The following is a 14,777-nucleotide window of genomic DNA, read 5'->3' as shown; positions in this document are numbered from 1 at the left end:
TTGAAGTAAATCCACAGACTGGCCTCAGAAAAATAAAATGCACTTTTTCGAGTGCAAAAATACCACTCCGCTACCATGCCTAAGTCACAAAGTGAATAAAATTCAACTATATATTCTCAAGTGGAGGTAGCTGCCAGGAGCGGATGTATGTTCTCACATCAACCACTAAATCAAACCAAACACAAAAGTGCAGCACTACCTCAATTCTCAAAACAAGTGTCACCAAACCTTTTGGACTGGCCCAGTCAGACCTAGACCTTAATCCCATAGAGATGCTGTGGAATAACCTCAAGAGAGCTGTTCACATCAAACATCTTACAAATGTGACTGGGCTGAAGCAGTTTTGTAAGGAGGAACGGTCAAAAAAATGCCTCTTGAAAGTGGTGCAGGTCTGATCTAGAGCTACCGAAAAAGCTGACGTCATTGCTGGCAAAGCAGCTTTGACCAGCTATAAACTTGAAAGGTTCACTTACTTTTTCCTCCAGCACTGTGAATGTTTAATAAGTGTGTTCAATAAAGACATGGGAAATTAGAATGGTTTGTGTTTTAACAGCTTAAGCACATTAGGTTTGTCGGTTATTGGGACTTAGATGAGAATCAGAACACATATTTTATGGCAAATTATTGTAGAAAACCAGGTAATTCGAAGGAGTTCACAAACGTTTTTTGCCACTGTATATTAAAATTTTGTTTAGCGATTTAATACCACTTGGATGTAAAATACAAAAAAATAACTATACAATCATTAATCATAAATGCACAGTGAAAATGATACCGGAATTAGATATTTAGAGAGAGATATAAAGCAGCAAAAAAAGTTGTGTGTGTGGTCTTCTAAAAAGCAGAAATGCAAACAAGTACATTAGGCAATCACTTCCTTGAAATGAAACAATAACCAAACCGGACTCTAACTCATTAAGAGGCTATACAGCCAAGATGTATAAGCACAGGAGCACTTACTTGAACATAGATAGCCATCTTTATTAAAGCTTTTTGTACAGTGGTTGCAATTAAATGGACCGACGACAGGTGTAGAACTGAACACGTGTCCATTGATTGTCTTCTTATCTTTGTCTTTTTCCTTGGGTTCCTTTTCTTTCTCCTTTATTTTATCTCGGTCTTTCTCCTTTTCCTAAAAAAAAAAAAAAAATGTTGGTGAGCACACACTTATAATAGCATTTTAGTTTAGTTATAAAATATCTTACAATTAACCCATTATATATGCAACATTTAAAATAGCACTTTGCCCACGTTCACAATGGTCCGGTTTGAATTGCATGTCAAATTGGAGCCAATTGCACCGTCTGAATCGGTGCAACGCTGACTTTGCCACGCCAATTCCCAAAAGTAGTTTCTGTACTACTTTTGGTGACTTTGGGGGGGGCGATTTCTCATGTCTGTGAAATCGACCCCGAAGTCGGACTGAAATGCTGGCAAGAAATTGTGCGAGTTAAGCTGAACTTAAGCACAATTTCAAAATGGTCTCAGTGTGAACCTGGACTCAAACCAACCACTCTGATCCTCCCAAAACCTTCTGCTCTCCCGTCATCTCCTCCAGGACTTCTCCAGAGTCTCTCCCAACCTCTGGCATCCTCTACCTCAAACTGTTGGCTATCTCCTATGTCTGCCTTTAGACAATTCCTGAAAATGCAACACTCAGGGAAGCCTACCTTTCTTCCACCCAACAACTGAACTTTTACTTTCTCCATCAACTCATCCCCAGAGAGTTATTACATCCCAAGAGAGTTATTACCAGTTGTATCACTTGACTCTCCTTGTTGATTGGAACCTCCTAACCCTCTTGTCGTGAATTGTACTGTAACTGCACAGTCTATATATTGTAAAACAGGGGTGCCTGGTCGCTGGCTCTGAGATGGCGGGTCGACAAGCCCAGATTCCCGACCTGCTACCCCAAGGCATCAGCGTTCTGAATGGAGCCGGCACTAAAAGAAGCACAGCTGCGGTGGGAGCAAAGCCGCATAAGCTGATGCTTCCTGTATAGCGCTGCCTCCTGTCACAGGCGGACTGATACCAATTGCACTATGCCTAGGACAGCAACAGCCGGTAATTTCTATAGCAAAGGAGATTCCTAATTGGAATATTATTATTAAATGTTAGTTCATATTCTAAAATCCCAGGGTATATATGGGCATATCTCTTCTGCAGTGGTTACTAAGCTGCTTTCAAGCTGATCCACAGGTGCACCTGCGAGTTACCTGCACTGAGCCAAAGACTTCTGTTATTGCCTGCAGATTTAAGGGCCATAAACACTATAAGATTTTCTGAAGACTTTTTCCTTCAGATTTACCTTTTCTATGTAGGGCAAGGGCCTGCCAGATTGCATACAAATTGAAAGTGTTTAGGTTTAAGCTCATATTATATGGTTTTGGTAAATCTAAAGGAAAAAGTCTTCAGAAAATGTGTGTATGGCCCATAAGTGTGCTTTTAGAAAGTCTACCACACCTGCAGGATATAACAGAAGTCTATGGCAAAGTGCAGCTATCCTGCAGGAAAGCCACAGGTGCACTGCGCCTACAGGTAAACTGCAGTGAATAAGTATGAAAGCAGCCTTAACCCCATTTTAAGCAATTGGTTAAATCGGGTCTGCATGTCCGTTTTTCAGGCAGACCCAAACATTGTCCATTTACACCCGCTTACCTCCAATCCGATCCACTAAAAAAAACAAAAGGAGATCGATCCCCTTCTGTCTGGTGGGATTGGAGGGCCTATAGAGTAGAGCGTGTGGTGTCCGTGTCCGCTCTACATATGCATAGTGGATATGGACCTGTCATCTAACTACTCCGCTTTTGTGGCCTGTGACTGGTTAGCAAGTCGCTTACGTGGCCCTCGTTCTTCAATAGGGTGGGCACCCCTGTTGTAAATTGTTGTGAAAACTGTTGGCACTATGAAAATCCTGAAAAATAATGGCATACACCTTTTCTTTGTTCTGGAGAGTGATACAAAGTTTGAAAAACAGATGCTCACTCCACCAGACAACAACTCCCTGGCTCTGGAAAGCAGTTTGCAAGGACTAAGAGTAGAGCATGGCTCACGGAGAAGGGACCAATGGTTATTTTGGCACTGCCAAAGATTCAATGGCAAAAAAATGAAAGCTGAAATCCTGGAAAATCGGTAAATATGCAAATAAATTACATATATATATTTACTTAAGAATTGGCATTTCTGTCCACCCAGTCTTGGGAGCTATACAGCTATGAAGAGCAGACAAGGGGAGGACACCACATACGATGGATACCCAACAGTGTTCTTTCCACTCTCCCCCTTAGCCTGTTCTACCAGGGTAGCGGAACAGTGGGTTACTCTTAGTGAGTCAATTACTCAACTTTCTCCAATATTGTCCGGTTATGCTATAAATGGACTTTTAGAAAATAGTGATCTCATTATCTCAAATAATCGATAGGCAACATGGGGGTATGAGCATGTAGTATTTCACTATGTGTGAGCCTTGCTGTATCAGGCTCAGTTATGTACTATTTTATGACTGTTTAAATAAAAATGATCAGTTTTTATTATACTGTATATACTTTATGATTCTTTCCACTACCTTAAAGTGGTTGTAAACCTCAGACACGAGATATGAACAAACAATATTCCTCTATAGTGTATCGATGTCTCAACCTAGAGCACTAAGTGCCATTTCTGTCTACTGCTTCCTTTCTCTCCTATCTATATGAATCTCTTCTGACACCAAGAAAATAAAAATGTGGCAGGAGAGGGAGCTCCAGCATACAGCCTGTGATTAACAGCCTCAGCTCTGTTTCTGTGTGAGGAGGAGTGCCCCTTCCTTCCAATCAGGGCTCAGAGCTCCACTCACTGAGAACTGCAGAGTGTAACTTCAGATCCCTGCCCCCTGATTTTTAGACCTATGAGATCCTGTGTAAATTCTGCACTTTAAACTTATACAGAGAAGAGAGGGCTTCAGATAAACAGGTACAACTTATGTAGGAGGATTTGATAACCTGAGGCTAGTCACTTCACTGGGTATATAGAAGGGTTTACAACCATTTTAAAAAATCCTTACTCTTTCACTGCTGTATATTTATACTCGGGATGTTGATACCATTATACACATTGAACAATCCCAACTCCATATACACTTTTTTTTAGTAATTAGCAATTATTACTTTGTTCCCAACAGGGTCCCTCCAGTGGTGCAACCAGCAAAGCCTCCTAAGGTGCTAGTGGCTGTGGTCCTACTCCTGCCTCCACGTACAATGCAGGGTTATTATTAACATGATGGCGGTTAAGGATCAGGGGCGGACTAACCATTTGGGGATTAGGGCACTGCCCGAGGGCCCAGGGTCAGTAGGGGGCCCCATGAGAGGCTACACACTACAGAAAGAAGCCAGGAACTTCCATGCAGGCTATGCTGTGGTGGATATTTAAATGCCCACTCTATGTGGCTGAGCTGCAATTTGTAGGTGGGGCTTTGTGTGGCTTGAGTGTGGACACAGGGGGCCCCATGATCTCTGATTGCCCAGGGGCCCCATGAGTTGTCAGTCCACCCCTGTTGAGGACTGCCCACAGCCTGAAGAGGAGAGCACCAGTACTGATCAGAGTGGGGGGTGAGGACAGATGGGACTGTACTTCAAATGTTCCTAATATTCATAGAACTGAACACTGGGCCCAAGTGAGGACATGACAACCAGACACAATGCACCAAAAACAGTCACATGACTACATTTATAAGACGCAAAAGCTACCATTTAAAGATTTTCACTCTATGCAAAGTTCTAAAAGTCATCTTTTAACAATTCAAATGGAAATAATTAACCTAAAACAAATTCTTGGTTATTCTCTTACCTGACCATGTCTGGATCCTACATACTTTATTGTAATCCGTGGCACTTCGATAAATTTACCCCATGGCATTCTGCTCTTGAGAACACCAGAATAAAAAAATAAAAGTGTGCACTAAAACTGTGCAGACATGACATGCAGCTGGAGCTTAGAACTGTTCATGTGAAGGAGGCAAGACAATAATGGCAATGACGGAAGTCAAGAGAAACTTTACTTCTGCTTTTAATCAAACCACATCTGTGCTCATTTCTTGAGGTTTAGACAATAAATTAAAGACTTTACGTCAAGAAACTTGCAGGAAGTGTTAACAGGTGATCAACTAAACATATGGATCTTTAAACTAAAGGCGAGGCTGTGCGATGCAATAATGCACACTAACAATGAATCAGATGTTTTAGTAAATATTTTTCTCTTGATGACCCCCTATGAGTTGATCTTGCCTATTTAACCACTTTAAGACCGGAAGGGTTTGCCCCCTTCCTGACCAGGCCCTATTTTGCGATTCGGCACTGTGTTACTTTAACGGACAGTTGCGCGGTCATGCAACACTGTACCCAAATAAAATTGATGTCCTTTTTTTCCCACAAATAGAGATTTATTTTGGTGCTATTTGATCACATGTGCGATTTTTATTTTTTGCGCTGTAAACACAAAAAAAAGCGACAATTTTGAAAACAAAAGAAACAATATTTTTCACATTCTGCTATATGACATTCTCAAAAAAAAAATTTTAAAAATCAAAATACATTTTAGGCCAATTTGTTTTCTGCTACATATTTTTGGTAAAAAAAAATTGCAATAAGTGTATTTTGATTGGTTTGCACAAAAGTTATGGTGTCTAACTACAGGAGAGATTTATGTAATTTTTACTGTTTTTTTTACTAGTAATGGCGGCAATCTGCAAATTTTTGCGGGACTGCGACATTGCAGGGGACAGATCGGACCCCTGACTGACATTTTTGACACTTTTGGGGGTACCAGTGACATTAATACAGTAATCAGTGCTAAAGATATGCACCGTTACTGTAATAATGACACTGGCAGGGAAGGTGTTAACACTGTGGGTGATCAAGGGGTTAAATGTGAGCCTAGGGGAGTGATTGTAACTGTGGGGGGCGTGGCTTCTGAAATGATCACAGAGACCTGTGATCCTATATAGAAGGATCACATGAACTCTGATCATTCCAGAGATAAGAACAGTCAGTTGTGTTTACAACAGCCGACAGTTGTACTCTCTCAGCGGGGAGCGATCGCGTGTGTCAGGCGGCAATTGGAGCCGCCTGCCCCATGAGTCGGAGTCCCCTAGATGCAGGCGCACGACCGACGTAGATCTACGTTTAGCGCACTGCTGCAGTAAATCGGCAGCGGGCGGTCGGGAACCGGTTAAAGCCCATTGAAGCTTCTGGTCAACTCCTACATGTAGCCAGTATATGTGTAGAGTGCCTGCCCTACTTCGTTTATTGGTCCACAGAGTTACAGATAATTACGCCAACAATGCCGAACATTGGCTTTCAATTTTAATTGAAGGATTGCAAGAAAAGAGGTGTTCCAATTCACCTAGCAGGCAAGTCTGTACTATTCAAAACGATCAATGCTCTTGTCTCAGAGAAAAACAAATCACTCCACCCTCCTGCCTCTGTACTATGAAGCAGGCAACACTGAGAAATTGTTTCTGGCCAATGCTTTTAAGCCTTCGTTCGCATTTGAGGTTGGTTCGAAATCGTGTGAGTTCAGCTGAACTCGCACAATTTCGAACCCGCATTTCATTGCAGGTTTGGGGGCGATTTGAAAGACATCTAAGCAGGTTCACGCACAGATGTCTATTGAAAGCGCCACCAAAATCACCAAAAGTAGTGCAGAAGCGCCTTTTGGAAATCGGTGCGGCGCAAAGTCAGCGTCACTCTGATTTGGACGGTGCTGTTGCCGGCAATATGCTGTGATTTGGCATGTCAAATCACCCAGATATGAACGGGGGCTAAAGTCATTACCGCCTGCTAATTTAAACCAGCTGGGATCATCCATTGGTTTATAAAAGTGTCATTAAGAATATAAACCGGAATAAAAAAATAGTTGGGATCATCACTTGGGTTAAAAGTGCCATTAGGAAAATATTCTGGAAAATAAAGGAACTAGAAAATTTGAGTCATTTCATAGATCCTAAATGTTTCCTAGAGGGTGAAAAGGCAACCACAGTCTTTTTATAGATTTTTAGATATATACAGTAAGTAATAATGTTCAGCTTAACCAGTTTTACTCCCAGCAACCCAAATCTCTAACAACTAACAACCCAGGGAATGTTACAAGACCTCTGGCTAGGGGAACAGCGGGCATAGTGGACACTGGTCTTACAAAACAAAAATTACGGGGACAGAACCCTATTGACAGATTTCTTTTGAGATTTATTAAAGATTAGCTCAAGATTTGGTCCAAACTTGGGATCATACTGAACCCCACTCACTGCCACCCCATCAAATAACTGCAATAAGGGCATTTCCACCCATCAACTACGGGGGGTTGGATGATTGTGCACCATTGTTGCAATATGGCCACATGGCGGTGGGTGGGAGTGACAACTTCCTGCTGAGTTTAGTCTAACCAGTCCAACCCAAGTCTGGGCAAATTCAGACATTCCTCTCCTACATTTAAAAAAAAAAAACAATTATTATTTTGCTAGAAAACTACTTAAGAACCACCAAATTATTAAAAAATATATATTTTTTTTAGTGGAGGTCCTAGAGAATAAAATGGTGGGTGTCGCATAATTTTATATCATATTAATTGCACAGTGGTTTTTCAAACGCACATTTTTTGGAAACCATACACTGCAGTGAATTTTCCTGCACAAACACCCTACAATATCCAATTGTTTTTAAAAATATAAAAGATGTTGCGTCGAGTAAATACATACCAAACATGTCACGTTTTAAAACTGTCTGCCCGTGGAATGGCACCAAATTACATTACCTAAACATCTCTATAGGCAATGCTAAAAAGTATTTACAGGTTAACAGGTTTAAAGTTATACAGGAGGTCTGGTGCCAAAATTATGGCTCTCCCTCAGACATTCATGGCAATACCTCACGTTTGATGCGATCGCCGTTTACATGTGCGGCACCTAAGGTGCAAATTTGCATTTGTGCATAAGCACGTGGGAACAGGGGCGCTTTACAATTTTTTTTTTCTTAATTTTATTTTTATTTTTTCCCTAACACTATACCTTTTTTTTTTTTATCAACTTAATTGCTATTGTAAGGGATGAACAACATTCCTTGTAAAAGCATGGGCCGTGACAAGTCCTCTTTATGGAGATATTTTTTCCCCAAAAGTGGAGTTACCCTTCAAGTAATCTTATCTCAACAAATCGTAAGTGGAACTGCAGTCTGAACATTTTTATTTAAATTTTTTTTAAATATTGGAACCCTTTGTCAAATTTTTGCTTGCTAACTTGTACCTCTATGGGGAGGACTTTTCCTCCCTTCTTGTCCTTATGACCGCACTCACAGAAAGTAAGCGAGGGAATGTCTCTGTTACAGACAGCTTTAAAAACCCAATAGTGTCCTTTAGTACCAGTTCACACCAGTACGATACGGTAAAGCCTGCGATTCAGTGCCGGTTCCTGCATTGCACCTGAATCGCACACTGGTTGACACTGAGATCTGTGAACCGCTGGGGTGTCAATGTAAAGTTAATGACACCCCTAAATTGGATCGCAGTGCGAACTGTGAAATGGGTCAGGAATTGGATCACATAGGTGTGAACACCATGCGATCCGATCCCAGTGCGGATCAAAAAAAGGGTCCTGCACCATTTTGGTGCGAATGCGATGCGATTCCAGCCATACAGTTTGTATGCACAGCAATGAGGTGCAACTCGCATGCAGTGTCTGTCATCGCACAAGTGTGAACCCAGCCTTAATCCTTCCCCCAAAACTAAGAGGAGAACATATCAGCAAAAGTTCCACTTCAAAGTGGTTTAAACCCATACATAAAACCTAGTGAAGTGATTGGCCTCAGGTAATACATGGAGATAAAACCATGCCTCCTAAATAAGTTGCACCCATTTATCTGCAGCCATAATTTCTTTACAGCTGTTGAAAGTCCAGAATCTATACAGCTTGCCTGGACTTTCAGAAAAGCAGGGGGTGGGGAACCGAAATTACACTCTGCAGATAAGCAAGAGCTAATTGGAGGGACACCCGCCTCCCTCTTCACAGCACACCGGAACAGAGCTGAGGCTGTCAATCACAGGATGTGTGCTGAAGATATCTTCCCTGTCGCCCTTTATCTTTTGGTATCAAAAAAACATGTCAGAAGTGACTTATGCAGATAGAGGAACGAAGCAGCAGACATAAATGACACTTAGTGCTCTGTATAGAGACAAGTACACACTATAGAGGGATATGCTTTGTTCATATTTCATATCGGAGGTTTACAGCCATTTTAAGCAGGACATCTAATCATATTTCCTGTTATACAAATGAGGGAGAGATAGAGCATTTCCAAATTTGTACATAAAATATAAGAACCCCATTAGAGATTAGCAACCAAGTACAAATGAAGAAGTTCATTCAAAATATAGTTACATAGTTACATAGTTGGTGAGGTTGAATAAAGACAAAAGTCCATCCAGTTCAACCTGTGTAGATGTGTGTGGCTGTAATCATCTTGCATACCCCTGAATGTTCTGATCCTTGAGATGTAAGTCTAAGAGTCTTTTGAAAGCCACCATACTACCCGCAGAAACCACCTCATGTGGTAGAGAATTCCACAATCTTGTAGCCCTAACAGTAAAGAACCCCCCACGTTGCCTGAGGTTAAAACGCTTCTCCTCTAATCGCATTGTATGCCCCCGAGTTCTCATGCAATCCCTTCGACTGAACAGCTTTTTTTCTAAGCCTAGATCCCCATTTAGATATTTAAAAATTGCTATCATGTCCCCCCTCAGGCGTCTCTTCTCCAGGGAGAATAAATCAAGCGATTGCAGACGCTCCTCATAATCAAGGTCCTCCAATCCCCTAATTAGTTTAGTTGCCCTTCTCTGGACTCTCTCCAGCTCCAACACATCCCTTCTGAGGACTGGTGACCAGAACTGGACCGAATACTCCAGATGAGGTCGGACCAGAGTTTTACAAAGTGGAAGGATTATAGTCTTATCTCTGGAATACATCCCTTTCTTTATGCATGCTAATATTCTGCTAGCCTTGGCAGCTGCCCCTTGACATTGCATGCTGTTGCCTAGTCTATCATCAACCAAGACTCCCAGATCCTTCTCCATTTTTGATTCTCCCAAGGGTTCCCCTCCTAACGTGTATTGTGCTTTTATGTTTCTAGTCCCCAAGTGTAAAACCTTACATTTCTCCACGTTAAACCTCATTTGCCATGTCTTTGCCCACTCCGTTATTTTGTCCAGGTCATTCTGTAGGATATCTGCTTCATGCTGTGCTGTTATTGTCCTGCCTAATTTTGTGTCATCTGCAAAAACTGATATTGAACTACTGATGCCGTCCTCAATGCTGTTTATGAATAAATTGAACAAGGTTGGTCCTAGGACTGAGCCTTGGGGGACCCCGCTTACTACCTCAGACCAGTCTGAGTATGCGCTGTTTATTACCACCCTTTGGACACGCCCTTTTAGCCAGTTCCGTATCCAAGAGCAAACCCTGCTGTCGATACCTGCAGACCTTATTTTATAAATTAAGCGCTTATGGGGAACTGTATCAAACGCCTTAGCAAAATCTAGGTACACCACATCCACTGGTCTGCCCCTATCTAGCTCACAGCTCACCTCCTCGTAGAATGTTAAGAGATTGGTTTGACAAGAACGCCCATTTGTAAACCCGTGCTGGTTACTACTGATGATGCTGTTGTCCTTAGCAAACTCTACGATATAGTCCCTTATCATCCCCTCCAGAAGTTTACATACTACTGATGTCAGACTGACAGGCCTATAATTTCCCGGTATATGCCTCTGTCCTTTTTTGAATATCGGAATCACGTTAGCTTTCCTCCACTCCCCTGGTACATCTCCTGTCCTAATACTGTCCGCAAAGATCAGGAACAGTGGTCTGGATATAACCTTACTGAGTTCCTTGAGTACTCTCGGATGTACGCCATCCGGGCCTGGTGATTTGTTTGTGTTGAGTTTATCCAGCCTTTCCCGGATTTCACCCTCTGTTAGCCATAGTGGCAAGTCCTGTGTATTACTACTAACTATACAGTCATGGTCAGTGTACCCCTCCGATTCCTGTGTAAAGACTGATGAGAAAAAAGCATTCAGCACGGTTGCTTTTTCAGTGTCCTCTGTAACCATCCTCCCATCATTGTTAATTATGTGTGCAATATGCTCTGCCCTAGTTTTTTTGCTGTTGATATACTTAAAGAATTTCTTTGGGTTTTTTTTGCTATCCTCCGCTATTTGCCTCTCAAAGTCTATTTTAGCCATCTTGATTTTGTGTTTACACTTCCTATTTGCCTCCTTGTATTGGTCGAAAGCCAATACTGTGCCCTCTGATTTATATTTCCTGAAGGCCAATTTTTTTCCCCTAATAAGTTTTTTAACGCTCCGGTTTAGCCAGCCAGGTTTGGCTTTGTCCCTTCTAAATTTATTTCCCATAGGAATGCACTGCAAGATGCCTTTGCTTAATATGTTCCTAAAGCATTCCCATTTTTCCTCTGTGGTCAGGGATCCCAGGGTTCGGTCCCAGTTTACCCTTTCCATCAACAAGTACAATTTTGGAAAGTTTGCCCTTCTGAAGTTAAGGGTTCTTATGTTCCCCACTTGCCTTGCTATATTGTTATTTACGCTAAATGTGATCATCCTGTGATTGCTAGAGCCCAGGTTGTCCTGGACTCCTACCTCCGAGATTAGGTCTGGGTCATTAGTGATCAATAGATCCAGGATTGTGTTTTCTCTGGTAGGGGAATCCACCAACTGTGACATGTAATTATCCTGTAAGGTTTCTGTGAATAGCCGGGCCTTATGTGAGTGTGTAGTCCCCTCTCCCCAGTCAATGTCGGGATAATTGAAGTCCCCCAATATGATGACTGATCCTAGCTTTGCCACTTTACCCAAAAGTGCTAAAAATTCCAGCTCTACCTCCTCCCCTTGTTTAGGTGGCCTATAGCAAACCCCCACAATTACTTTTCCCTTTTCTCCTTCCCTATGGAGTTCTACCCACACGGATTCTAACTCCATACTCATCCCTTCCGTAATGTCACTCCTCTCTATCACCCTTACATTATTCTTGACGTAGAGACATACCCCTCCCCCTCTTTTTCCTACCCTGTCCTTCCGGTACACTGAATACCCTTGGATATTTGCCAGCCAGTCATGTGAGGGGTCGAACCAAGTCTCCGTTATTCCCACTAGGTCTATGTCCTCCTCATGTACTAACATTTCCAACTCATCCATTTTATTAGCTAGGCTCCTGGCATTAGCATATACCCCTCTTAGTTTTACGGAAGTTAAACGTGATTGGTTATGTTTATTCCTGTTTGGTCTGCGGTTCTCCCGCACAGACCTACCAATAGACGTTGTGGACCTACTGTCGCTGCTGACCCTACAACTGCCTTCAGTCCTTTGCTCCCTCCTAACTGACTCTACTTCTGAGCCCTCCCCCCCGTCTCCTAGTTTAAAAGCTCCTCCAACTTGGTGGCCATCTTTCTCCCCAAAAGAGCTTTACTATTATGCAAAGATAATATCACAAATATGATCTTTCTTAGAATATAATACATTATAGTATGCTGTAAATGAATATTGGGAGTGATCATTCTGTATATCTGTCTTGCATTTACAGCACTATGTATTCTGAAAGCTAAACAGAGCAAATCACATCTGACATGGCACAGCATGCTCATAGATGGGAGCAAAGCCTCCCAAAGCTCATCTGTCAAACTTCCTGTCATTGTGGATTAACAAGGCTAAAGGAAAAAATAAACCTTGAGGCACGTTTCCCTTATTCCACTTGTTTAAAGGACGGCTAAATATCCTTAATCTTTCAGTCCCTGTATATGTATCTTTATTTCCACTTCACCTGGGGATTCGGTGAAGAGTTCTGGAAATTTGGGACTTTGAAGATTCAGCTCACACCTGTGCCAACTTCCTTTTATTCTGTATATATATAGAAAAAAAAACTTCAAATCTTAAAGTCTAACTCTAGATTTTAGTGAGCTTAACATTTTTTACTGGTCAAATTTGTTTATTGGAGTTTAACAAATCACACAGATAAGTACAAATGTGGTAGTAGAAAAAACTGGATTGTTGTACTTACCATAAAATCCACTTCTCATCGGCTGACACAGTGCTCCATAAATCATAACTACTGGGTTATATTGCTTCCTCCAGGAGTAAAAACACCTGGCCTTCCTCAGCTTGGTATATATCCCCCCCCCCCCACTCTCTGCTCTAGGTAATTCGTTTAGTAGCAAGCAGCATTAGAAGTATCAGAACTCCATAGAGGGGTGGGCGCTGTGTCCGTCGATAAACTCAGAGAAATGGATTTTAAGGCAAGTACAAAAATCCCAATTTCCTCTTTCGTTCATCGACGGCCATAGCGCTCCATAAATCATAACTAGTGGGACATCCAAAAGCAGTGCCAAAAGGAAAATGAGGGGTGGGGAAAATAACCCAAGGCTAAACATAACAACAGTCCTTAACCAGGACACAGGAGCCTTAACCAGTTTAACCACTTTAGAACCGCTCACAGTAATACTACTGCGGCAGAGTGGTTCGTTATCGTCCAGCGACGTAGTATTAACGTCGTTGGACACTCCCCCTACTGGGCGGCACTTGCGCGCCGCCGGAGGCTCGCTCCCGCTGTTTTCATTCACAGCGGGAGTCGGCCAGGGGAGGAGCAGCGGCGATCGCCGCTGCTCTTACCCGATCGTCGGGGATCGAGTCTGGAGATCCGCCCGCTGTGTGTAAACACAGCAAGCGGATCTCCATAGTGACAGGGAGTGACAGATCGGACTGTTCAGCATAGCTGGACATCCGATCTGTCCATGACTCACACAGTCACCTCCCCCCCTACACGTCAGTAAGCACCAGGCATGCATTAACCCCTCCCTCTCCAATAAAATTAACCCCTTCCCTGCCAGTGTCATTTTTACAGTAACAGTGCATATATATAGCACTGATTACTGCAGTAATGTCACTGGTACCCCCAAAAGTGTCAAAAATGTCAGTCAAGGGTCCGATCTGTCCGCCGCAATGTCGCAGTCCCGCAAAAAAAAAAATCGCAGATCGCCGCCATTACGCGTTAAAAAAAAAAACACCAAAAATGACAGAAATCTTTCCCTTTGTTAGTAAACGCAATAACTTTTGCGCAAACCAATCAAAATACGCTTATTGCGATTTTTTTTACCAAACATATGTAGCATAAAACAAATTGGCCAAAAATTTTTAAAAAAATTGGTTTTTACATCTTTTTTGGGGGGAATTTCATATAAAAAAATGTTAAAAATATTGTTATTTTTTCAAAATAAACGCTCTTTTTTTGTTTATAGCGCAAAAAGTAAAAATCGCACAGGTGATCAAATACCACCAAAAGAAAGCTCTGTTTGTGGGAAAAAAAGGACGTAAATTTCGTTTGGGTATGGCGTCGCACGACCGCGCAATTGTCAGTTGAAGTCGCACAGCGCCGAATCGCAAAAAGTGGCCTGGACGGAAGATAGCAAATTCCTCCGGTGGTAAAGTGGTTAAAGAAAAACACCCCTCAAGAGGGAACAGCCCCTCTTAAACCGCAGCCTGCAAAATGTTGCCGCCAAAAGAAGTATCCATAGATGCCAAAGTATCTACCTTATAGAATTTTTTAAAGGTATGCACAGACGACCAGGTGGCCGCCTTGCAAACTTGCGATATTAATGCCTGATGAAGGAAGGCCCAAGAAGCACTCAGCACCTGAGTAGGATGTGTCATGACAGGGAAAGCTGGAACCGGACCTATTATGGAATAGACCT

At 42.2% G+C, this 14,777-nt stretch overlaps 1 protein-coding gene across 5 annotated transcripts in view; it reads right to left on the bottom strand.

Moving 5' to 3' along the window:
- The window catches only part of AKAP13 (A-kinase anchoring protein 13), a 526,300-nt gene that overhangs the window by 77,920 nt on the left and 433,603 nt on the right, over nucleotides 1-14,777 (bottom strand). For all 5 annotated transcript variants that reach the window (XM_082254313.1, XM_082254314.1, XM_082254315.1 and 2 more), the window contains one exon: nucleotides 961-1,132. In XM_082254313.1, the coding sequence (XP_082110439.1) occupies nucleotides 961-1,132 (172 nt within the window). The remainder of the gene's footprint in view (nucleotides 1-960; nucleotides 1,133-14,777) is intronic.

The sequence above is a fragment of the Pelophylax lessonae genome (genome assembly GCF_965119305.1).
Source record: "Pelophylax lessonae genome assembly, chromosome: 4".
NCBI classification, from domain to species: domain Eukaryota; kingdom Metazoa; phylum Chordata; class Amphibia; order Anura; family Ranidae; genus Pelophylax; species Pelophylax lessonae.
Note: the sequence above shows the minus strand (reverse complement) of the source record. Positions and strands in the feature narration are given on the sequence as shown.